The sequence below is a fragment of the Bufo bufo genome, chromosome 3, assembly GCF_905171765.1.
Source record: "Bufo bufo chromosome 3, aBufBuf1.1, whole genome shotgun sequence".
NCBI lineage: Eukaryota > Metazoa > Chordata > Amphibia > Anura > Bufonidae > Bufo > Bufo bufo.
The window spans coordinates 354,502,713-354,530,536 of NC_053391.1; the positions used below are offsets into that span (position 1 = coordinate 354,502,713).

The 27,824-nt window shown below is 39.7% G+C and overlaps 1 protein-coding gene across 3 annotated transcripts in view; it reads left to right on the forward strand.

Moving 5' to 3' along the window:
- The window catches only part of MYOM3 (myomesin 3), a 191,574-nt gene that overhangs the window by 15,079 nt on the left and 148,671 nt on the right, over nt 1–27,824 (forward strand). For all 3 annotated transcript variants that reach the window (XM_040424500.1, XM_040424502.1, XM_040424501.1), the window contains exons 3-4: nt 23,649–23,729; nt 24,895–25,054. In XM_040424500.1, coding sequence (XP_040280434.1) covers nt 23,649–23,729; nt 24,895–25,054 — 241 coding nt within the window. The remainder of the gene's footprint in view (nt 1–23,648; nt 23,730–24,894; nt 25,055–27,824) is intronic.

Below are 27,824 nucleotides of genomic sequence, written 5' to 3' on the forward strand. Positions count from 1 at the left end.
TGAAACCAGAGATGTTCTTCCTCCTAAAATCCTGCTTTCGCTAATGTCCTTTACCAGGCTTCCACGTCTGGTTGATGGATGGAGATGTCACTTCTGTAGCCCAGGATGAAGGGGGCTGTGGACAGAACCAGAATTCTTCCTCTCCCTTGCGCATGTGTTGATGAGATGAATTCAGGAGTTTGCGCATGCACCAGAGAGAGGAATAGTTCTGGCCATATATGTAGTGCCCTGGAGTGAGTATACTTTGGAGTCTGGAGGTTTGTGGACTTTTGCCCCTATTACTGCAATGCAAAGCCATCAACTCAGTACTTTAGTGTACTCTGAAGGGTTAACTTGCACTGTGATTATGCCGTTATTTGCACTTATGCTGTTGAATTTTATTTTATTTGATATATCCTGTTCATTTGCACTGTATTTGTACTGAATTGTGGAAAGGGTTAATGCACAGCCAGTTCACACAAAAAAAAATAAAAAAATTTCCAGCATGTGCACTGAGAAGCCAGTAATGTTCCACTGCAGTCATAATCGACTATGAATAGCAAAGTTTTAGAGGGAAAAGCCAGACACAGTGAAAGTTTTGTGTAATACAATTCTATGGCAGTCTTGAACTGTAACATTGTTTTTCACTACAGTTAGAATCTTTCACTACAGTTCGAATCTGTATAAAACTATGCTGTGCCACCCCAACAGGGGAATTACACGTGAGGTCACGGTGTGAGCATTAGGTAGGCCGAGGTAAATACAGTTCTGGTTACTCACGGTTACGTCGTCCCTGGGCAGGCCTGCACAAGTGAAGAGGAGAACGGCACAGGAATTCTCTGGGGCACACTCTGGTGTAAGGGACAAAGGCCAGATGGTGGTTCGAGGTGCCCTTGATGGGCTGTATTAATGTGCCTATGGCAAGGTCCCTTGTAGTCGTGACGCCAGTACCTTTTGTGGTGGTACAACCATTTACTGTAGTGTTAATTGAGGAACTGAAGACTGAGACAAGGATGGTGCAATCCAACTTAGAACTTTTACTGAACGTTGCTCCTAGTAACAGTCACATCCATATAGAAAACAGTCTCTCTAAGATGGACAGAGGTGAGGCTGCAAGAGGTCCACTGCTTAGGTGTGATGTCTATCTCTCAGGCTATTAATGATATCAGTTTTATGCTTACTAGTAGAGGACTTTTATGCTGGTCCCTGTTATCCCAGTGCAGGTTAGTGAGGCTGCCGAAGGCCGGTAAATCCTTCACTTTTGACTTCGAAGGTCCTAAGGCGCGTATCGCGATGGCCGTAACCCTTTGGGTGTCTGTTTCTTTAGTGATTTTTGGATTAATATCCTTTTGAGTATGCGGACCACTTCAGCTCAGGGATGAAGACTCCAGACTGAGAGCTAAGACTAAAAAACAACAGCCAAGACTAGGCCTGAGCTGCGCTATATACAGTCAGGTCCATAAATATTGGGACATCAACACAATTCTAACATTTTTGGCTCTATACACCACCACAATGGATTTGAAATGAAACGAACAAGATGTGCTTTAACTGCAGACTGTCAGCTTTAATTTGAGGGTATTTACATCCAAATCAGGTGAACGGTGTAGGAATTACAACAGTTTGCATATGTGCCTCCCACTTGTTAAGGGACCAAAAGTAATGGAACAGAATAAAAATCATAAATCAAACTTTCACTTTTTAATACTTAGTTGCAAATCCTTTGCAGTCAATTACAGCCTGAAGTCTGGAACACATAGACATCACCAAACGCTGGGTTTCATCCCTGGTGATGCTCTGCCAGGTCTCTACTGCAACTGTCTTCACTTCCTGCTTGTTCTTGGGGCATTTCCCCTTCAGTTTTGACTTCAGCAAGTGAAATTCATGCTCAATCGGATTCAGGTCAGGTGATTGACGTGGCCATTGCATAAAATTCCACTTCTTTCCCTTAAAAAACTATTTGGTTGCTTTTGCTGTATGCTTTGGGTCATTGTCCATCTGCACTGTGAAGCACCGTCCAATGAGTTCTGAAGCATTTGACTGAATATGAGCAGATAATATTGCCCGAAACACTTCAGAATTCATCTTGCTGCTTTTGTCAGCAGTCACATCATCAATAAATACAAGAGAACCTGTTCCATTGGCAGCCATACATGCCCACACCATGACACTACCACCACCATGCTTCACTGATGAGGTGGTATGCTTAGGATCATGAAGAGTATGGTGAAGGAAAGGAACTGCTCATGATTCATGAGCAATTCCTTTCCTTCACCATACTCTTCTCTTCCCATCACTCGGGTACAAGTTGATCTTGATCTCATCTGTCCATAGGATGTTGTTCCAGAACTGTGAAGGCTTTTTTTGATGTTGTTTGGCAAACTCTAATCTGGCCCTCCTGTTTTTGAGGCTCACCAATGGTTTGCATCTTCTAGTGAACCCTCTGTATTAACTCTGGTGAAGTCTTCTCTTGATTGTTGACTTTGACACACATACACCTACCTCCTGGAGAGTGTTTTTGATCTGGCCAACTATTGTGAAGGGTGTTTTCTTTACCAGGGAAAGAATTCTTCGTTCATCCACCACAGTTGTTTTCCGTGGTCTTCCGGGTATTTTGGTGTTGCTGAGCTCACCGGTGCATTCCTTCTTTTTAAGAATGTTCCAAACAGTTGTTTTGGCCACGCCTAATGTATTTGCTATCTCTCTGATGGGTTTGTTGTGTTTTTTCAGCCTAATGATGGCTTGCTTCACTGATAGTGACAGCTCTTTGGATCTCATCTTGAGAGTTGACAGCAACAGATTCCAAATGCAAATAGCACACTTGAAATGAACTCTGGACCTTTTATCTGCTCATTGTAATTGGAATAATGAGGGAATAACACACACCTGGCCATGGAACAGCTGAGAAGCCAATTGTCCCATTACGTTTGGTCCCTTAACAAGTGGGAGGCACATATGCAAATGGTTGTAATTCCTACATCGTTCACCTGATTTGTATGTAAATACCCTCGAATTAAAGCTGACAGTCTGAAGATAAAGCATATCTTGTTCATTACATTTTAAATCCATTGTGGTGGTGTATAGAGCCAAAAATGTTAGAAATGTGTCCATGTCCCAATATTTATGGACCTGACTGTATATATATGGGATGTGTTGTCTCCCCCTAGTGGTAGGCTCAGTGTAATGCAATCTGACACACCTGTAGGCAGGGATAATGCATAAAGATGCATTGCAGCATAAAACAGGTTATACAGTTGCAAGAAAAAGTATGTGAACCCTTTGGAATGATATGGATTTCTGCAGAAATTGTTCATAAAATGTGATCTGATCTTCATCTAAGTCACAACAATAGACAATCACAGTCTGCTTAAACTAATAACACACAAAGAATTAAATGTTACCATGTTTTTATTGAACACACCATGTAAACATTCACAGTGCAGGTGGAAAAAGTATGTGAACCCTTGGATTTAATAACTGATTGAACCTCTGTAACGGATCACCTGGCACTCCGACTGGGTACCTCCGTTGACGATGCTCCTAGCGTTTTCCTGAGGTTTCCAAGCACTCTGGCAGACACCACATTTACCGAACCGAAGAAGCCTATAAATCCTCTTCAAGCCTCTGAATGCTGTAGACAGTTGAATAGGAACCATACGAATAGGTTTTCACTCCTAGCAGTCAAACTGGGACAGCATGCAATAAATCCTCCCCCAAGAATGAGACGACACTTCACTTTGAGGGTTAAAACAGGAACTCCCTTTATTTTAACACACAAGCATTTTATACACATCTTCCAACAAAGTTACCACCCCAGGGTTTTGTAAAAACAGCCAATAACCACGTACAATACACTCAGACACTCCCACACAAAATCCTCCCCTCTGTCCGTGATAGAATTACCTCACACTGGGTTGATGCAATCATCACAGACAGACGAATACACAATATCCTCTGTCCTGGAGACAACCGAGAAGTAATTCAATTATCTCTCAGGACAAAGGACATCGCCAATACACACAGAGAGACAACAGGACAGGAATCCCCACCCAAACACACAATGTCACACCCCCCCAGCAAACACAGACATTAACATATCCCAGATAGCTCAAGTCTGAGGGCATATCATTAGGTGAATGCCGCTCAGAATACACAAATACAATACAATTAGCTATCTGGGTCCCCTCACATAACAGCATACAATTGCATGAATGCTGGCGGTTTTCATGCAGCCAGCATAGGAACGTTACAGCCCACCTGAACCATATTACATAAACCATATATACGCTTGGTTCTTTAAAGTGGCATACACATATGCAATAACATCGTACATACAGGAATGACAATATACAGTGGCTGGGTTTGCCACAACCTCCTTTGGCAGCAATAATTTTAACCAAACTTTTCCTGTAGTTGCAGATCAGACGTGCAGAACGGTCAGGAGTAATTCTTGACCATTCCTCTTTACAGAACTGTTTTAGTTGAGCAATATTCTTGGGATGTCTGGTGTGAATGGCTTTCTTGAGGTCATTGCACAGCATCTCAATCGGGTTGAGGTCAGGACTCTGACTGGGCCACTCCCGAAGGCGTATTTTCTTCTGTTCAAGCCATTCTGTTGTTGATTTACTTCTATGCTTTGGGTCGTTGTCCTGTTGCAACACCCATCTTCTGTTGAGCTTCAGTTGGTGGACAGACATCCTTAAGTTCTCCTGCAAAATATCTTGATAAACTTGGGAATTAATTTTTCCTTCGATGATAGCAATCCGTCCAGGCCCTGATGCAGCAAAGCAGCCCCAAACCATGATACCCCCACCACCATACTTCACAGTTGGGATGAGGTTTTGATGTTGGTGTGCTGTGCCTCTTTTTCTCCACACATAGTGTTGTGTGTATCTTCCAAACAACTCAACTTTGGTTTCATCTGTCCACAGAACATTTTGCTAGTACTGCTGTGGAACATCCAGGTGCTCTTGTGCATACTGTAAACGTGCAGCAATGTTTTTTTGGACAGCAGTGGCTTCCTCTGTGGTATCCCCCTATGAAATCCATTCTTGTTTAGTGTTTTACATATCATAGATTCGCTAACAGGGATGTTAGCATATGCCAGAGACTTTTGTAAGTCTTTAGCTGACGCTCTAGGATTCTTCTTCACCTCATTGAGCAGTCTGCGCTGTGCTCTTGCAGTCATCTTTACAGGACAGCCACTCCTAGGGAGAGTAGCAGCAGTGCTGAACCTTCTCCATTTATAGACAATTTGTCTTACCATGGTCTAATGAACAGCAAGACTTTTGGAGATACTTTTATAACCCTTTCCAGCTTTATGCAAGTCAACAATTCTTAATCGTGGGTCTTCTGAGAGCTCTTTTGTGCGAGGTATCATTCACATCAAGCATTGCTTCTTGTGAAAAGCAAACCCAGAACTGGTGTGTGTTTTTTATAGGGTAGGGCAGCTGTAACCAACACCTCTAATCTCATCTGATTGATTGGACTCCAGTTTGCTGACACCTCACTCCAATTAGCTCTTGGAGATGTCATTAGTCTAGGGGTTCACATACTTTTTCCACCTGCACTGTGAATGTTTACATGGTGTGTTAAATAAAAACATGCTAACATTTAATTATTAGTTATTAGTTTAAGCAGACTGTGATTGTCTATTGTTGTGACTTAGATGAAGATCAGATCAGATTTTATGACCAATTTGTGCAGAAATCCATATCATTCCTAAGGGTTCACATACTTTTTATTACAACTGTATACAGCATACAAAGCATAACACGACAACTTTACAGTACTTATGAGGGTAGTGGGACACTGCAACTACAACAGCCAGAGCGCCTAGTTGTCTGCACATAGGGACCAGTGTTTAGCAGGACAGTCTTGGCCGGATTGCAAATGTGACCAGAAGAAGATGCTAAGCTAGGGGATATTCTGCCACAAACTTTGGGTCTCCAGTGCTTTGACCAAGGAGCCAGCCGGATGATTGAGTCACAGCCCCTGAGCCAACAGCCTTTTGGTCAGAGTACCGGCCTTATGAGGAAGAGAGGAATAGCTTTGCATTAGATCTTCCTTGGCAAAAAACCTTCTGCTACAAGAGGGAAGACTGGAGAAGCCAGCTCAGTGCATTCTCTGTATCGTTTTGCACTTGAGTTTCTCCAGTAAAGAAGTACACTGGATTACTGCAAACTAAGGCAAGGGTGCAATATGCCTTAGCATCCCCTCCAGAGGGCACCACAACAGTGTCTATGAAGCCCAGAATAGTGTTGGCCAAACATTGCCACTGCACATCTACTCCAAATCTGTAAGAATATACGAGTTCCCAATGAGAGAGCAATTTCCTAAATTTTGTTAATTCAATGGAGGTAGTTTCTGTTCATTTTCATTGGATAGTGATTAGAAGGTATGCTGCCACCAATAAGGTCCTTATTAGAGTCCATCGTTTACAAAAAAGGGGGAGGGGACCTAACCTGGGTAAAGATATTTGTATACACATATATATTAATGCCAAGAATGGCGTATACCTGTCTTGACCCAGGTGTCCGCGCCCAGGCCAGTGATACTAGTCGTGACGTCACTCAGACAGCGGTAAACAGTGAGAAGGCCGCGGCGCTGCTGGAGCGCCGCTGCCTTCTCAAACAACTGATCGGCGGGGGTCCCGGTTGTCAGACCCCCGCCGATCAGAAGCTGATGATCTATGGATCATCAGTTTAAACAAAGTACAGAACCCCTTTAATGTAAGCAAACTTCCTGTAGTTACCTGCAAAAACTGATTAAATGGAATAGGTGACTGTGCTCCTACACACAAACGTTCACAGCACAGCACACTTGTCTGACACTACGGCATTCACACACTGCACACACGCATTCTGCCCAAAACCCCTGAAAAAGCCAGTGATCTGGTGAAACATGTTGGGGCGCAGTTGATTGTTTTTAACAATTGTTGTCCACTCCAATGTTGCTTATTAGCTTAGAAGTCCTTGTGTAGGACATTTCATTCAATATAGCAAGATTTTGAGCTAGGTGGAGCGCTTAACAGCGTGTGTACAGTGTGTGAATGCGTCTTGACAGCTACTGACGTAGTGTCAGACAAGTGTGCTGTGCTGTGAACGTTTGTGTGTAGGAGCACAGTCACCTATTCCACTTAATCAGTTTTGGCAGGCAACTACAGGTAGTTTGCTTACATTAATCTATCCAAATGTTGCCCCCCTATGTTCAAGCTCTGCAGATATAGTTGTGGTGAATAGGAGATAGTGCACATCTCCCTCACCCTGGCAGCAACTAAGTCGTACACTTTTTGGGGTGGACACAAAGTGTTTTAATTGTTTGTTATGGCTCACAGCCGTTTTATCATTATGTCGAATTAAAAGTGAAGTTTTAATACATACTTTATACCTGGGTCAAGATAGGTCTAGGTCATTCTTGGCATTAATATATATGTCATCAGAGTCCAGGGACCCTTTAGGCATATTAATCGGAAACAATGAGTAGAGATGGCCTTGCGGTTCGCCAGGCAGTCGTTTCGCTGAACATGCGAACATATGGAGATATTCGCGCCCGCCATATTCTTTTACATTGTGAAGAACTTTGACCCATGACACATCCATCAGGTGGTACAGGATAGCCAATAAAGAAATTTCAGCACATGGACATGAACCTGATCTGGCCGCCATTTTACATTCAGTGTTTTGCCAGTGTAGGGAGAGGTTGCTGTGTGGAGCAGGGACAGACTGTTAGGGACACCAAACGCTAGCTAATAGGGCCGCAAAAGCCCTTTTAAGGACTGGTATAGGTGTTCTGGTATAGGTGTGCTATCGATAGGTGCGATATACTTATAATATATTTTTATAATGAGTCAAAAACACATAGATGGATCTATAACTTAACAAAAAACTAATATATACCCATTTCAATTATTTATTTTTACCAGTGAAACCAATATAACATCTCAACATTCACAAATATACATTTCTGACATTCAAGAACAAAACAAAAACAAATCAGTGACCAATATAGCCACCTTTCTTTGCAAGGACACTCAAAAGCCTGCCATCCATGGATTCTGTCAGTGTTTTGATCTGTTCACCATCAACATTGCGTGCAGCAGCAACCACAGCCTCCCAGACACTGTTCAGAGAGGTGTACTGTTTTCCCTCCTTGTAAATCTCACATTTGATGATGGACCACAGGTTCTCAATGGGGTTCAGATCAGGTGAATAAGGAGGCCATGTCATTAGATTTTCTTCTTTTATACCCTTTCTTGCCAGCCACGCTGTGGAGTACTTGGACGCGTGTGATGGAGCATTGTCCTGCATGAAAATCATGTTTTTCTTGAAGGATGCAGACTTCTTCCTGTACCACTGCTTGAAGAAGGTGTCTTCCAGAAACTGGCAGTAGGACTGGGAGTTGAGCTTGACTCCATCCTCAACCCGAAAAGGCCCCACAAGCTCATCTTTGATGATACCAGCCCAAACCAGTACTCCACCTCCACCTTGCTGGCGTCTGAGTCGGACTGGAGCTCTCTGCCCTTTACCAATCCAGCCACGGGCCCATCCATCTGGCCCATCAAGACTCACTCTCATTTCATCAGTCCATAAAACCTTAGAAAAATCAGTCTTGAGATATTTCTTGGCCCAGTCTTGACGTTTCAGCTTGTGTGTCTTGTTCAGTGGTGGTCGTCTTTCAGCCTTTCTTACCTTGGCCATGTCTCTGAGTATTGCACACCTTGTGCTTTTGGGCACTCCAGTGATGTTGCAGCTCTGAAATATGGCCAAACTGGTGGCAAGTGGCATCTTGGCAGCTGCACGCTTGACCTTTCTCAGTTCATGGGCAGTTATTTTGCGCCTTGGTTTTTCCACACGCTTCTTGCGACCCTGTTGTAGTGATCACCTGGAAGTCAGGGGCTAGGGGCTTACTAGGGCAATTTTTATATAGGGTAAGGTTCCGGACGGGGTCGCTCTTATCAGGGCGGGTGCTCCGTGGTTAGGCTATCAGGGCCAGAATAGCACCCCCCTGTAGGGCAATATCAGGGACAGTTCTTTGCCCACCCTGTCCTTCAATACCACATCATCATCTAGCCCAGGGATTGATGTTTTTTGCTTTCCCTCCGGAATTCATCGATGTGCACTGGAACCCCCCGGATTGTGGTAGGACATATGGTTTCTGATTTGGTGCCGCCGAGCACTTGTTATTGCCTACCACATCTATGCTTTTTGCTTAACTTTAATAATTTTATTTATTTTCATTTTGAGGGATATCTTCAGGTGCTCATGCCGCTCTACAGAGCACTAGTGAGACCTCATTTGGAGTATTGTGCTCAGTACTGGAGACCATATCTCCAGAAGGATATTGATACTTTGGAGAGAGTTCAGAGAAGAGCTACTAAACTGGTACATGGATTGCAGGATAAAACTTACCATGAAAGATTAAAGGACCTTAACATGTATAGCTTGGAAGAAAGAAGAGACAGAGGGGATATGATAGAAACTTTTAAATACATAAAGGGAATCAACAAGGTAAAAGAGGAGAGAATATTTAAAAGAAGAAAAACTGCTATAAGAGGACATAGTTTTAAATTAGAGGGGCAAAGGTTTAAAAGTAATATCAGGAAGTATTACTTTACTGAGAGAGTAGTGGATGCATGGAATAGCCTTCCTGCAGAAGTGGTAGCTGCAAATACAGTGACGGAGTTTAAGCATGTATGGGATAGGCATAAGGCCATCCTTCATATAAGATAGGGCCAGGGGCTATTCATAGTATTCAGTATATTGGGCAGACTAGATGGGCCAAATGGTTCTTATCTGCCGACACATTCTATGTTTCTATGCCTGCCATTAAAGTGAATGGGGCCAGCCGCGAACTTGCGGATCGCGAACATTCAATCGCGTTCGCAAACCGTCCCGGCCGATGTTCGTCCATCACTAACAATGAGCACTATTTCTGGGAAGGATGGTATTTTATTGGTGCAAATTTTGTTTAAAGGGTTTATCCCATGAATAATGTAGAAAATGAAAATCAGACTTCATATAGTACATGATAGTCTCTTTCTAACAAAGCTAGAACCAGCCCTGTACCTCACATGGATCCAGAAATCTCCCCATTCATTGCTCTGCTAGATTTATATCAGGCTGGCAGCTCAAGGGAGTGTATTTTCCAATGCAGCTAAGGGGGCCTGTCTATGCTCTCCCTATCACAGCTCAGGAGGCAGTTAAAAGATGAAACTGAGCATGTGCGGCCTTCTCAGTGAGCAGGTCAAAGAAATAAGAAATTAAGTGGCACTATAAATATACATTTAACTGAATAACTCAGTAGCGATACAATATTTTTAATTACATGCAATTACAAAAGTATTCAGATCCAGGTGCTGGTTTGAAAACTGTAGAATATTATTTGTGGGACAAATCCTTTAAGTTATTAAAGATCTGTTGCCAAAAAGAACAGATTCCCCCAAATATCTAAGAAGGTGCCTGTATGGTGTCTGCATCTCCAGCAGGAAGTATTTTCATAGCTATACATTTGCTTCAGGTTGACAGAGTTAAGTACCATCTAGAGAGCACTTTTGTAATGTATTTTCTTGATTCTTAGTACAGCAAACACAGTGAAGTGACCTTAGGGGCTTGTAGAACTGTGGAAATATGTGGCAAAATGTCACAACCAAGGAAACTTACTGTAGTTTTAAGTCTCCCACTTCCTGACAAAGTAAAGGTCCCTTTACACAGGCCGACAATTGGGACAACTATTGGGAAGAAGTGTTCCTGGGAATATTTGTTTACAATAATTGCCCTGTGTAAAAGGGAGTAGCAATCACTCATCCCTGTACAGCAGAGGAGATTGCTGCATGTAAACGCAGCTCTCATCTCTGCTCAAGATCAGGCAATTATTGGGAACGAACAGTTCGCTTCCGATAATTGCCTGCACAGTTGGCCCATGTAAAAGGAACAGTTGGGTGTTCAGAATTATAGTAATTAAATAGTATATTTGTCATGCATGGCAAGAATAGCCTCATCTGCACTTCAAGTGGCTTGAATGTTGTAATAGATCCATCTGTTTCCCTTATAATTCACTATATTGTCTAAATTCTTTGCCAAATGATGGAAGTTATAAATAGTTCTTCTATCCTGCTTATTATACAGCTTTCATATTTACAAGGAGCCACAGAGAATAACATAACAAGGACAGTCCTTATCATTGCTGACAGGGATTTTCCAAGCCCCTGGTATCAATCAGTATCAGGAGCATCAATATCAGGGTCCTGGAAAAACTCTTTAGTATTAAAATAGTTTCCAACACTTAGCTGCAGATCCAGTGTACCTAAAACTATAAATGCTAACTTCTCAACAGAGTGATATCTCCTATCATGCCTCGGATGAAGTGAAGGAGATGGGAAACAGAAATTGTTGAGAATCTAAAAACAGTGAAGTTACTAGATAGAGACATACAGTAGATACATAGTGTGGAGATTCGCTCTGGTAGACAGGACAAGCGGACACAGTATAGAGGCAAAAAACAGTTTGTTACTCAAAAACTTCAGTGTTTTATTCACACTTATAGCAACAAAACTGTACAACAGACCATTTGCAGTTTTGGTGTTCATTCACACCTAGACAGTTCATACAAAAAACACTGTCACCTTTTATCCTGGGTGTTAATCCACACCCGGTCGGCATAGCACAGGACAGAGCAATCCTCCCGGATTCAGGCCTCCTGCCTGGCACAAGGCTCAGATCCCACAGATATTGCCAGAGATAGATCTTCACCACCACCTTTTTTTATAGGCCTCTCAAAACCCAGCCTGGAACGTGGGGAGTAGTCACCCACTCAGCACTTTGACTACTCCCAGTAAGAGCCATCCTGGATCAGCTATTACAGCTATACTAAATAGTAAGGTGTCAAACAGCAACTGCTGCTGACACATGAAAACTGGCTCTTACTCCACCGAGGCCAGGAACCTCGGTGACACATACCTTCCGTCAACGACAGTCCCTTGCTCCTTCCTACAATGTATACAGTAGACAGATACAAGAGATAGATACACAATGTGATAAATAGAAAGAAGAAAGATAGAAAAACAGACAGATAGATATAAAGATAGACAGATAGATAGATAGATACACATCAATATGACAACTTCCTACTTTAGATGTTGTCAGTACGTTGCTCATGAAGGAAGTCACGTTTCGAGAGCTGGCTTGGAGAGTATATAGAGTGTGAGATAGGCTGTCTGCACATATATCCTTCGTTGGTTGCTGTCATGGGTAAAAGGGGCGATTTATCAGAGTTGCAAAAATGGATGATTATTGGCTTGCGGGCCAAGGGGTGTCAGTATTTTGGAAACTACGTAGTTTGTGAACTGTTGACAAATGGGACAAATAGCACCATTGGAAATAAGCACTGTGGAAATTGTGGAGCACCACGTGCTATTCATGTGAGAAGTGAACAATTACTACAAAGGTGCAGGAGGACAGACTGACAGTTTAGTGGAGCAACTTGCCACCAAAATCAACCATGGGGCTACCAGATGTGTGTCCAAAACTGTTTTATGCGAATTGAGAGCTGTGTCCTTGCACAACTAATTAAGGGGTGCATTTAAGCTATTGCTCTCTGATGTCTTCCACCAGTTTTGTGTTCAGATCTTTTCGCCCTATGAAGCACTCCTTCGCTTATTATGTCTTAGCACTTTGTATACCAGACCCTGTGAAAAGTTCTGGTGAATACCAGACCCTGGTGAAATTGCAGCCATGCACTTCTTTTTCTATTGTTCCTGATTTACAAGTTGGACCTTTTTGACTGCCAAGTTCTCAACAGGCACCGTAATTAGAAGCTTCAGTGTGCAAATCTCATTTCTACAATAGTATCCACTGTCAGTCATCAATGTTAACAGGCAAAAATAAGACAGTGCTCAGATCAGTGGTAGCAATTGTCGTCTATGTTCTGTTAGAGGAGCAGAACAACAAAAATAATGGAAGTACCAGAGTCGGTACGTAACTGAAACAAATGGAACCAAACAGACACAATTGACTATGATGGAGTCCATTCTGTTTCCATTCAGATGTGTGCTTTTTTTGGCAAAAAAAATTCATGGAGGACTTTTTTTATGCACTCTGTTTGGTGGAATGTGCCCCGAACAGAGCCTCCAACCAAGATGGGAACAAGCCTTAAGTTACACAGATTTGGACTAATGCAATCTTAATTAGAGATGAGCGGACTGGTAAAAGGTGAATTGCGTTATGGATGCCGTTACGACGGACAATAACGCAATTCTATGACGGAATGCATAATGGAATGCATTTAGAGGCATTCCGTTATTCATTCCGTCATAATAGAAGTCTATGGGCTGCATAACGGATCCGTCCTGTTTCCGTTATGCAGGGGAGTCCTCTAAAGGCATTCCATTATGCATTCTGTCATAGAATTGCGTTATGATCCGTGGTAACGGAATCCATAATGCAATTCACCTTTTACCAGTAAACAAAGCTTGAACGAATTTCAAAATGTGAAATTCGCTCATCTCTAATCTTGGCAACACTTCATATAAAATTCTGTATGTTTGTAGTTGACGTGCGCATTTAATCACTATCGTAATGGGATAGCATCTGTGACTAAAAGCTGCACTTCAGATACAAAATGGAAATACGTAAATAGATGAAATTAATCCATAGAAGACGACCTCGTATAAAAGCAACAATGTATATAAGTGAAATATAATATAACATAGACCAATAAAATTTAAATATAAGTGTTGGTCTTGATAAAAGTAAGAACCGCAAATAGAAGGTAAAAATGCAATATTATATATTCTCCTAAGATATGTGGACTAAAAAGTAGAGATTCACTGTCCTGGAAAAATCATGAAGTTCCAGGTAAGGCAGGTGTCAGTTCAATATATCAAAAACGGACCCTGACAGGACAAAAGTGCAGTTTATAGTGAATGGTGTCTTACACCGTAGGTGACTCAGCGGCGTCCCGCTTTCAGTCAGAGAGGGATCCCTTAGAAAGATGGTAAACAAGTTTCGGAAACAGTCTTACCGGTTTTTGGAGGTTCCTCACGTGTGGAAGGAGCCTCAGCTGTCTATCGGAACTTTGCTGTTTTCCGCTGTAATCAGGTAGAACCCCCGATAGATGTTTTGGGTCACCTGTTAGTTATTAGTTTGCTGCACGCGGTCCCGCTTGTAACACGCGGTTGCGATGTCGCAGCTCCCGATGAGCAGTTTCAGACCAGCTTTATAAAGACGGTGTAGACTTGTTCCTCAATAGAGTCGGTGTGGTGCACTCACACAAAGTAGAGCTTGGGGGGTCAGACCAGACGCGTTTCGGGGCTAAGGTATCCCCTTCTTCAGTGGCTATCCGACCTCCCCAAAAGACCTTTCTTTTATGCTCCACGAAGGAGCTTTGCAAAACCCGGTTCGTGTTCTGATACCGGAAGTCCTGTAGAAGTGATTGTTCCATCAAACATTATATATTTTCTTTTCCGATATGGTAAAGCAGCTTGTTTTGTTCCATTTCTTTCAACCATTAGTTATGTATGTCCACTTCTATAAATATCATATTTAGTTATTGTGTTAAATAGCATTAAAATAACCTTGCGGTTCACTTGCGGTTTATTTTAAATCTATGTTGAGACTGCAGAACCTACTAAACAAATAGTGTCTGCATGTATAAAAATACAAATACAAGGAAAACGTTCCATAAACATTACCAGTACATATATAAATATCTATAAAAAAAATGTATTAAAAATAAAAGTATATTAAAAAAGACAGCAATATGATTACATAAAACTTGCATAAAAATTCATAAAACTCAAAAATTCCATAGAAAAAATTCTCCATATAAAAATTTAATTTTTTCATATATAAAAATTTTTTTCATATATAAAAAAATTTTTTCAAAAAATTCATAAAACTTTTTTAAACATTTTTTTATTCTTTATGTATGAAGGAATTTTTCATTATTTCATTAACTCACAAGACTGAGGCAGTGGCGAATGGAGTCGATAGATGTAACCTGTTAGAGGACTGCCGTCGAGGGGGAGCCAGCCGGGGCTTATTAGCTATTCGGCAAAGCTCACCCTCAAAGGCAGGACCCAACCATCAATCACAAAAAGCCAAAGAGTTCACATTCTGCATTTAAGCCGTCCGGAATCATGGTCTCCATTTCAAAGATTCTCTGCGTTTCTAATCTTGACATTCTGCTGATGTGATTACCTTTTCTCCAGCTTTTTGGAACCTTATCTATGGCTGCAAATTTTAAATTAGATGGGTCACTATTATGCGCCATTTTAAAGTGTCTAGAAAGAGAGTGGGTATCTACACCCTTTTTAATATTTGATATATGTTCAGAAAGACGTTTTTTAAGCATTCTTTTAGTCCTGCCTATGTATTGGCGTTTGCAGGGGCATTCTATCATGTAGATAACATTCTCTGTACTACAGGTTAAAAATTCTCTTATAGTGTGTTTGTGTCCATTTGTGGTCGCAATTACTTCTTTTGTTTGTTTTGTGAAGGATGTTAGTTTGCAATTGCCGCATTGGCCACACCTGAAAAAGCCCTTAAGATCCATCCATTTTTGTATTGATGAGGTATTAACTCGTTGTTCGTCTTCCTTAACTGTGGGTGCTATTTTGTTTCCCAAAGTTGGTGCTTTAGTGAAGACGATTAGGGGTTTTATTGGGATTATTGAACCTATAGTTTTTTCTTTTTTAATAATATCCCAGTGTTTATTTATAATCTTTTTTATTTTATTGTGTTCACTACTATAAGGTAATATTATTTTCACTTGCTTATCCATTTGTCCTTTCTGATTTTTAGTTTTATCTTCAAAAAATTCCTTTCTATCCATTTTAGTGACTTTATTTAGTGCCACATTTAGAATTTCTTCTGGATATTCTTTTTTTAAAAATTCCAATTTCATTTTTTCAGCCTCAATTTCAAATTGATCCTTCATTGTGCAGTTGCGTCTCAACCTTTGGAATTGGCCCTGCGGAATGTTGGTAAGCCAACTCGGTAAGTGGCAGCTGTTAAATAAAATATAACTATTCCGCGTTGAGGGCTTAATGAATGTACAGGTTTTAAGTACCTTGTCTTCTACATAAATTTTTAAATCCAAAAATTCCAAGGTTTCTTTGCTATTTGTTCCAGAAAATTTGAGATTAAAATTATTATTATTGATATCTTCTAAAAACTGATTAAGTGATTCGGGGCCTGATTTCCAGATAAAAAACACATCATCGATGTATCTTTGCCAGAGCACCAGGTCCGTCCCCAGTTTGGGGGCCACAAGTTGCTCTTCCCAATCGGCCATAAATAAATTAGCATAACTGGGGGCGAACCTGGTGCCCATGGCAGTGCCCCGAATCTGCAAGTAAAAGGATCCATTAAAATAAAAATAATTATGATTTAATATAAAATTAATACCCTCGATTAAAAAGTCTATCTGTATATCTGTTAGTCTACCTTCTGTAGTTAGTTGTTTTTTTATTGCTTTTTTACCTTGTTCATGGTCTATGACCGTATATAGGGATTGTACGTCTAGAGAGCCCATTATCCAATGGTTTTCAAATTGCATATTTTCTATTTTCTTTATTATTTGCGTTGTATCTTTGACATATGAAGGTGTATTTTTCACTTTGGTTTGAAGTAGAGTGTCAATATACATAGAAAGATTTGCAGTTAATGACTCAATCCCTGAAATAATCGGACGTCCGGGGGGATTTGATTTATCTTTATGAATTTTCGGGATGCAATAAAAGGCCGGGATTCTGGGGTATTTATTTAAAACAAAATCATATTCTTCTTTATTTAAAATACCGCTGTCCATTCCTTTTTTACAAAGGTTACTTAAATTAATATAAAATTGATCAGTTGGATCATTTTTTAAAAGTTGATATGTACTGGTATCCGCCAGTTGACGCAGGCATTCTGCATTATACTTTTCAGTATCTTGAATCACTATGGAACCGCCTTTGTCCGCTGGACGGATTATTATATTGTTTTCTTTTTGTAATTGTTTAAGTGCTATGGTTTCTTTTTGTGTTAAATTATTCCGTTTATATTTCACATTGCTTTTGATCTTTTTTACATCCCTCATAACACATTCTTTGAATGTTATCAGCTCTTGGCTGAGTTCATTTCTCGGATATTTCTTTGATTTATTTTTCAAAGAAGTGTGTATGATTGGGTCTTGGATTGTGGGCAAATTGATTTCTCGGCTTATTGGGTTTTTTAAGAAATATTTTTTTAGACATAATTTCCTTATGAATTTCTCCACTCCAATAAAAGTTTCAAACTTATTGAGTGGTTTTGTAGGTGCAAACTTTAAACCTTTATTAAGGAGTTGTTTTTGTGTGTCTGATAGGGTTACTGAACTTAAATTAATAATTGCATCATTTGTGATTATGGGTGATGTCTGTAGTGATAGTGTCCTTTTTCTCCTTGTTCCTCTTCGTGTCTTCCCCTTTCTGTGTCGTAATGTCTCACCCTGTGTATGTGATTGTGATTGTGATATTCGTCCTGTGAGTTGTGTCTCCTCATATTTGGGGTTTTGTGTATCTGTGATGCATTCTGATTTTTGTTTCTCAGATTGTATTGATGGTCTATATGTGTGTTTTTCTGTGTGGTTTGTGTTCTCAGTGGTGGTGATCTGTGTCTTATACGTGAACGGTGGTGTGGGGGAGTGCGGTCTAAAAAATGATTAGTTTCTTCTAGTGTTTCAAATCTATTATATGTGGGAATGTTGAAGTGGTCATTTCTTGTTCAGAGGTGCTGAACATGTACCAACAATAATAGCAATCAGCAACACGACAAATGAAATAGATACGACTGAACAAGAATTAACAAGAAATGACCACTTCAACATTCCCACATATAATAGATTTGAAACACTAGAAGAAACTAATCATTTTTTAGACCGCACTCCCCCACACCACCGTTCACGTATAAGACACAGATCACCACCACTGAGAACACAAACCACACAGAAAAACACACATATAGACCATCAATACAATCTGAGAAACAAAAATCAGAATGCATCACAGATACACAAAACCCCAAATATGAGGAGACACAACTCACAGGACGAATATCACAATCACAATCACATACACAGGGTGAGACATTACGACACAGAAAGGGGAAGACACGAAGAGGAACAAGGAGAAAAAGGACACTATCACTACAGACATCACCCATAATCACAAATGATGCAATTATTAATTTAAGTTCAGTAACCCTATCAGACACACAAAAACAACTCCTTAATAAAGGTTTAAAGTTTGCACCTACAAAACCACTCAATAAGTTTGAAACTTTTATTGGAGTGGAGAAATTCATAAGGAAATTATGTCTAAAAAAATATTTCTTAAAAAACCCAATAAGCCGAGAAATCAATTTGCCCACAATCCAAGACCCAATCATACACACTTCTTTGAAAAATAAATCAAAGAAATATCCGAGAAATGAACTCAGCCAAGAGCTGATAACATTCAAAGAATGTGTTATGAGGGATGTAAAAAAGATCAAAAGCAATGTGAAATATAAACGGAATAATTTAACACAAAAAGAAACCATAGCACTTAAACAATTACAAAAAGAAAACAATATAATAATCCGTCCAGCGGACAAAGGCGGTTCCATAGTGATTCAAGATACTGAAAAGTATAATGCAGAATGCCTGCGTCAACTGGCGGATACCAGTACATATCAACTTTTAAAAAATGATCCAACTGATCAATTTTATATTAATTTAAGTAACCTTTGTAAAAAAGGAATGGACAGCGGTATTTTAAATAAAGAAGAATATGATTTTGTTTTAAATAAATACCCCAGAATCCCGGCCTTTTATTGCATCCCGAAAATTCATAAAGATAAATCAAATCCCCCCGGACGTCCGATTATTTCAGGGATTGAGTCATTAACTGCAAATCTTTCTATGTATATTGACACTCTACTTCAAACCAAAGTGAAAAATACACCTTCATATGTCAAAGATACAACGCAAATAATAAAGAAAATAGAAAATATGCAATTTGAAAACCATTGGATAATGGGCTCTCTAGACGTACAATCCCTATATACGGTCATAGACCATGAACAAGGTAAAAAAGCAATAAAAAAACAACTAACTACAGAAGGTAGACTAACAGATATACAGATAGACTTTTTAATCGAGGGTATTAATTTTATATTAAATCATAATTATTTTTATTTTAATGGATCCTTTTACTTGCAGATTCGGGGCACTGCCATGGGCACCAGGTTCGCCCCCAGTTATGCTAATTTATTTATGGCCGATTGGGAAGAGCAACTTGTGGCCCCCAAACTGGGGACGGACCTGGTGCTCTGGCAAAGATACATCGATGATGTGTTTTTTATCTGGAAATCAGGCCCCGAATCACTTAATCAGTTTTTAGAAGATATCAATAATAATAATTTTAATCTCAAATTTTCTGGAACAAATAGCAAAGAAACCTTGGAATTTTTGGATTTAAAAATTTATGTAGAAGACAAGGTACTTAAAACCTGTACATTCATTAAGCCCTCAACGCGGAATAGTTATATTTTATTTAACGGCTGCCACTTACCGAGTTGGCTTACCAACATTCCGCAGGGCCAATTCCAAAGGTTGAGACGCAACTGCACAATGAAGGATCAATTTGAAATTGAGGCTGAAAAAATGAAATTGGAATTTTTAAAAAAAGAATATCCAGAAGAAATTCTAAATGTGGCACTAAATAAAGTCACTAAAATGGATAGAAAGGAATTTTTTGAAGATAAAACTAAAAATCAGAAAGGACAAATGGATAAGCAAGTGAAAATAATATTACCTTATAGTAGTGAACACAATAAAATAAAAAAGATTATAAATAAACACTGGGATATTATTAAAAAAGAAAAAACTATAGGTTCAATAATCCCAATAAAACCCCTAATCGTCTTCACTAAAGCACCAACTTTGGGAAACAAAATAGCACCCACAGTTAAGGAAGACGAACAACGAGTTAATACCTCATCAATACAAAAATGGATGGATCTTAAGGGCTTTTTCAGGTGTGGCCAATGCGGCAATTGCAAACTAACATCCTTCACAAAACAAACAAAAGAAGTAATTGCGACCACAAATGGACACAAACACACTATAAGAGAATTTTTAACCTGTAGTACAGAGAATGTTATCTACATGATAGAATGCCCCTGCAAACGCCAATACATAGGCAGGACTAAAAGAATGCTTAAAAAACGTCTTTCTGAACATATATCAAATATTAAAAAGGGTGTAGATACCCACTCTCTTTCTAGACACTTTAAAATGGCGCATAATAGTGACCCATCTAATTTAAAATTTGCAGCCATAGATAAGGTTCCAAAAAGCTGGAGAAAAGGTAATCACATCAGCAGAATGTCAAGATTAGAAACGCAGAGAATCTTTGAAATGGAGACCATGATTCCGGACGGCTTAAATGCAGAATGTGAACTCTTTGGCTTTTTGTGATTGATGGTTGGGTCCTGCCTTTGAGGGTGAGCTTTGCCGAATAGCTAATAAGCCCCGGCTGGCTCCCCCTCGACGGCAGTCCTCTAACAGGTTACATCTATCGACTCCATTCGCCACTGCCTCAGTCTTGTGAGTTAATGAAATAATGAAAAATTCCTTCATACATAAAGAATAAAAAAATGTTTAAAAAAAGTTTTATGAATTTTTTGAAAAAATTTTTTTATATATGAAAAAAATTTTTATATATGAAAAAATTAAATTTTTATATGGAGAATTTTTTCTATGGAATTTTTGAGTTTTATGAATTTTTATGCAAGTTTTATGTAATCATATTGCTGTCTTTTTTAATATACTTTTATTTTTAATACATTTTTTATATAGATATTTATATATGTACTGGTAATGTTTATGGAACGTTTTCCTTGTATTTGTATTTTTATACATGCAGACACTATTTGTTTAGTAGGTTCTGCAGTCTCAACATAGATTTAAAATAAACCGCAAGTGAACCGCAAGGTTATTTTAATGCTATTTAACACAATAACTAAATATGATATTTATAGAAGTGGACATACATAACTAATGGTTGAAAGAAATGGAACAAAACAAGCTGCTTTACCATATCGGAAAAGAAAATATATAATGTTTGATGGAACAATCACTTCTACAGGACTTCCGGTATCAGAACACGAACCGGGTTTTGCAAAGCTCCTTCGTGGAGCATAAAAGAAAGGTCTTTTGGGGAGGTCGGATAGCCACTGAAGAAGGGGATACCTTAGCCCCGAAACGCGTCTGGTCTGACCCCCCAAGCTCTACTTTGTGTGAGTGCACCACACCGACTCTATTGAGGAACAAGTCTACACCGTCTTTATAAAGCTGGTCTGAAACTGCTCATCGGGAGCTGCGACATCGCAACCGCGTGTTACAAGCGGGACCGCGTGCAGCAAACTAATAACTAACAGGTGACCCAAAACATCTATCGGGGGTTCTACCTGATTACAGCGGAAAACAGCAAAGTTCCGATAGACAGCTGAGGCTCCTTCCACACGTGAGGAACCTCCAAAAACCGGTAAGACTGTTCCGAAACTTGTTTACCATCTTTCTAAGGGATCCCTCTCTGACTGAAAGCGGGACGCCGCTGAGTCACCTACGGTGTAAGACACCATTCACTATAAACTGCACTTTTGTCCTGTCAGGGTCCGTTTTTGATATATTGAACTGACACCTGCCTTACCTGGAACTTCATGATTTTTCCAGGACAGTGAATCTCTACTTTTTAGTCCACATATCTTAGGAGAATATATAATATTGCATTTTTACCTTCTATTTGCGGTTCTTACTTTTATCAAGACCAACACTTATATTTAAATTTTATTGGTCTATGTTATATTATATTTCACTTATATACATTGTTGCTTTTATACGAGGTCGTCTTCTATGGATTAATTTCATCTATTTACGTATTTCCATTTTGTATCTGAAGTGCAGCTTTTAGTCACAGATGCTATCCCATTACGATAGTGATTAAATGCGCACGTCAACTACAAACATACAGAATTTTATATGAAGTGTTGCCACATAATTTTACTGTCGCAAGTTTATATTGTAGAATATTTACTCTACTACATTTATTGTCCTTTTATCTAATAAACATTAGCAACTAAGTATCCTTAGGTGTGCCCAGTCATTTTGTTCATAGTTTTAACGTAACTTTATTCTTTCATGAATTATTTACAAGTTTCTGACCACTTATAAAATGTGTTCAATGTGCTGCCCATTGTGTTGGATTGTCAATGCAACCCTCTTCTCCCACTCTTCACACACTGATAGCAACACCGCAGGAGAAATGCTAGCACAGGCTTCCAGTATCCGTAGTTTCAGGTGCTGCACATCTCGTATCTTCACAGCATAGACAATTGCCTTCAGATGACCCCAAAGATAAAAGTCTAAGGGGGTCAGATCGGGAGAGCTTGGGGGCCATTCAACTGGCCCACGACGACCAATCCACTTTCCAGGAAACTGTTCATCTAGGAATGCTCGGACCTGACACCCATAATGTGGTGGTGAACCATCTTGCTGGAAAAACTCAGGGAACGTGGCAGCTTCAGTGCATAAAGAGGGAGACACATCATCATGTATCAATTTCGCATATCCAGTGGCCTTGAGGTTTCCATTGATGAATAATGGCCCCACAATCTTTGTACCCCATATACCACACCATACCATAAATTTTTATGTTCCAACAGTCTTGGAGGGATCTATCCAATGTGGGTTAGTGTCAGACCAATAGCGGTGGTTTTGTTTGTTAACTTCACCGTTCACATAAAAGTTTGCCTCATCACTGAACAAAATCTTCTGCATAAACTGAGGGTCCTGTTCCAATTTTTGTTTTGCCCATTCTGCAAATTCAGTGCGCCGATCTGGGTCATCCTCGTTGAGGAGCTGCAGTAGCTGGAGTTTGTAAGGGTGCCATTTGTGAGTAGCTAATATCCGCCAAAGGGATGTTCGACTAATGCCACTCTCCAGTGACATGCGGCAAGTGCTACGCTGTGGGCTCTTGCTGAATGAAGCTAGGACAGCCACTGATGTTTCTTCATTAGAGACAGATTGCATGCGTCCACATTTTGGCAAATCCAACACTGAACCAGATTCACGAAACTTAGCAAGCAGTTTGCTAACAGTAGCATGGGAGATGGGTGGTCTCGTAGGGTGTCTTGTATTGAAATCTGCTGCAATGACCCGGTTACTGCGTTCACCAGACATCAACACAATTTCTATCCGCTCCTCACGTGTTAACCTTGGCGACATGTCAATGGCTGTAAACAAAGAGAAACTTGTAAATAACTCATGAAAGAATAAAGTTACGTTAAAACCAAGCACACCATTGTTTTTCGTGTGAAATTCCCAATAAGTTTGATGTGTCACATGACACTCTTCCTATTGAAAAAACAAAAGTTGGATTCAAAATGGCCGACTTCAAAATTGCCGCCATGGTCACCACCCATCTTGAAAAGTTTCCCTCCTCACATATACTAATGTGCCACAAACAGGAAGTTAATATCACCAACCATTCCCATTTTATTAAGGCGTATCCATATAAATGGCCCACCCTGTACAATATATTATAATACACACAATATATAAGAAGTTGAAGAGATAAAATAATGTTTCCATTTTATCTCTCTCAGTGAGGAAGAACTTCTCGACATACCGGTTTCCTCCATAGACTTTTCAATAGCCAGAGCAGAACAAACATTGAGATCTACATTGTAAGTACATCATTCTTTGTTATTCTTGTGATATGTTAAAAAATTGGTTTATTTTGTTAAGTGGAATATTAATCATCAACTAATGATCCAGTTTTTTTTTCTTGAAGACATAGTTCAAATCATTATATCATACTACAAAACCTAAGGAAGATTAGAAATACGGAAGTCAGCAATATTGTCCCAGAAGACCGTTCTTGCTCATGGCCACGTTACAAACATGTAATCATAGACTTCAAGAAATCCTTACTTTAACTCCATGTGCCGCCTAGATATCTGAGGCAGTTTTTTTTCTCATAGATTTATATGAATTTGTGGGAAAAATGTGTCGTTCTCCAACACATTCCATACTAGGGAAGTATTCTCCCCTTCTGATATTGCTTATAAGGGAGAATATAGTGAGTCGCAAAGGCACCATTCAGCAGAATGCCTGCAGGTTGGTAATACAGACCCTTATCTAATCTATAAGCAGGGTTGGAGTAGTACACCAGAGTATCATAAAATTCTCTGGTGGGCCAGGCTATGATACCTTAATGGGTCCCAAAGATCCAGGAGAAAAACCCCATTTGGCTGTCTTTGGAGCCAATCACTTGCTACTAGGGTTTATATCTGTGATTCAAAACCTATAAACTTTATTGATCATATAGAGGTTGGCCCTCGAGAATAATTTCCTCTGGTGGGCCCTAGGAAGTCCAGTCTGACAGTGTCCATATGCCTTGTAAGGGATGCTCACATGCACTATAGGAAAATAGAACACTTGGCAAGTTTTGATAGTAAACCAATCAATGCATAACTAAATTTACACAATGATGACTTGTTGTAGTGTGAATAGTGGAATTTCTCTCATGTGCTTGCTGTGACTTTCCTTCTGCTGTAGTGACAGAGGCAACACCCCCAGTACTTAAATATGTAGGAGAAAATGGCCACCATACCATTGCTTAGTTGTTATATCTTCAATCCAGAAGTGCATTTTAATCTTAGGCCTGATTTATTAATAATGTCTCTGAGCTGCTCATATGTATTACACGGTATGTTCTGACTACTCATGTAACTACTATCTGTTACATGTACGGTAGAATAGAATTGTATATAGGCAGATGTGCTTTTTATATGGTGCAACTAAATATGAGCATGGGAAGCTACTGATCAATAATGAATGCTTCCACAGAGATAACAGAATAAAGTCGAATTCTACAGACTTGTGGCTGGAAACAAGAGGACAGAAGCATGTTGGTTTTAGAAACAATATGGAGAAGTTAGAAATCAAGGTACTTCAAGCTTGCAGATCATTGCGTGTTAGAGCAGATCGTAGAGCCTTGCGTGAAAAAGTAAGTATTCTGCTAAGACTTTTAATTGCCTATTGCAAATAATAATCCCCTATTGGGCTAGGAGCCTCTACAATGTAATAACATGTAACAGGTCCCAGGTCCCATTGCTGGTTTCTACTTCCTGGCAATGTGACTGCTGAGCGGATCACTGGAAGAGGAGAGTCATTGCTATTTGCTTAGCGCTCACATTTCCATATCAAGAGGAAACAGGAAGTAGAAACCAGTATGGGACCAAGGAAGCATTATAATAGGATCAGCAGGAAAACAGTGAGGTATTACTTTTTTATCCTTAACACCTTCAGGACCTTGGACCAGAATGCTCGTCCTAACTTGCAGGTACTTCAGGCACTAGGACAAGCATTCTGGTCCTGCAGTCAAACTGTCACTGTGAGTAAACACACATAGGGGGTCATTTATCAAACTGGTGTAAAGTAGAACTGGCTTAGTTGCCCATAGCAACCAATCAGATTCCTCCTTTCATTTTTCACAGCCCCTTTGGAAAATGAAAGGTGGAATCTGATTGGTTGCTATGGGCAACTAAGCCATTTCTACTTTACACCAGTTTGATAAATGACCCCAACAGTGTCAGGATAGTGACAATAGCTGTTACAGACAGATGATTGGTCACAACACCTATGACAGAGCCAGTCATAGCTGTCCCCGTCTGACGATGGCTGTGATTGGTCAGTCAATCCAGACTGACCAATCACAGCTAAAGGCGCCTATTTCAATTCCGATCGCCTCAGTTTTTTCATTACTGTGACAGTGCTGAGGAGATCGAGATCGTGTGCTATATATCCTCAGCAGTACACTCCTAATTGCCGAGGAAATTGCAGCTGCAGCCTGACATTCCCCCTCAACACCCCCCCCCTCGCAGCGGTGGCAGGGGAAGGTGTAGCTGTCTCCAGTGCTGAGATCAGAGCGGTGGATAAGCCTGCCCTTCCCCCTCAGCTGCAGAGTTAACCCCTTCAGTCCCCCTCACACATCTATAGCACTTCATTAGAGCCCCCTGATGTTTGGGGAGCTGTGTGACCAGTGAGCTGTGCCTGCCCTTCTCCCTCAGCTGCAGTTACCCCATCAGCTGCACTTAGTCCCCCTCAGACACCTATACCCCTTCCCTAGTGCTGTGTGACCTGTGACTAAAAGGCAGGAAGCTGAGTACATTGAGTAATACACTTACAGCCAATGCATTACAATACAGAAGTATTGTAATGCATTGTAAAGGGGATCAGACCCACAAAAGTTGAAGTCCCAGAGTGGGTCAAAAAAGAAAGTGAAAAAAAATGTTTTAGAAAAAAAAAATTGGTAAAAAAAAGAAATAATCGTCCTTTTCCCAAAATAAAGTAAAAAGTACACATATTACGTATCGCCGCGTCCGTATCGACCGGCTCTATAAAAATGCCACATGACCTAACCTCTCAGGTGAACACCGTAAAAGAAATTAAATAAAAACGGTGTAAAAAAAGCCATTTTTTGTCACCTTACATCACAAAAAGTGTAATAGCAAGCAATCAAAAAGTCATATGCACCCCAAAATAGTGCCAAACTGTCATCTCATCCCGTAAAAAATGAGACTCTACCTAAGACAATCTCCAAAAAAATCTTTTGCGGACCCATTGAAATGAATGGTTCCGTATACGGACCATATACAGAATCAAAATGCGGAACGCAAAAAACGTTTGTGTGCATGAGCCCTAAAACATGATTTTTCTTTGTTTCAAAAATGCTGTTATTGTGTCAAACTTAAATAAATAAATAAAAAAGTATACATATTAGGTATCGCCGCGTCCGTAAGAACCTGCTGTATAAAAATATCACATGACCTAACCCCTCAGCTAAACACCGTAAAAATAAAATTAATAAAAACTGTGTCAAAAAAGCCATTTTTTGTCACCTTACATCACAAAAAGTGTAATACCAAGCGATAAAAAAGTCATATGCACCCTAAAATAGTACCAATCAAACCGGCATCTCATAATGAAAAAAATGATACACTACATAAGGCAGTTTACGACCACATATGTGGTGTTTATGTAAACTACAGAATCAGGGCAATAAATATTGAGTTTTGTTTGGCTGTTAACCTTTGCTTTGTTAGCAGAAAATAATGGATTAAAATAGAAAATTCTGAAATTTCATCTACATTTTCCTTTAATTCTTGTGAAACACCTAAAGGGTTAACAAAGTTTGTAAAATCAGTTTTGAATACCTTAAAGGGTGCAGTTTCTAAAATGGGGTCATTTATGTGTGGTTTCTATTATGTAAGCCTCACAAAGTGACTTCAGACCTGAACTGGTCCTTAAAAAGTGGGTTTTGGAAATTTTCTGAAAATTTTCAAGATTTGCTTCTAAACTTCTAAGCCTTCTGACATCCCAAAAAAAGAAAATGTAATTTACAAAATTATCCAAACATGAAGTAGACATATGGGAAATGTAAAGTAATAAATATTTTAGGAGGTATCACTATTTGTTTTAAAAGCGGAGAAATAGAAATTTAGAAAATTGGAAATTTTTCCAAATTTTTGGTAAATTTTGAATTGTTTTCTAAATAAAAATGAAATATTTTGACTCAAATTTACCACTGTCATGAAGTACAATATGTGACGAGAAAACAATCTCAGAATGGCCTGGATAAGTAAAAGTGTTTTAAAGTTATTACTACATAAAGTGACACGTCAGATTTGCAAAAAATGGCCTGGTCCTTAAGGTGAAATAAGGCTGTGTCCTGAAGGGGTTAAGGTGAAAAATGGCAGGGTCCTTAAGGGGTTAAA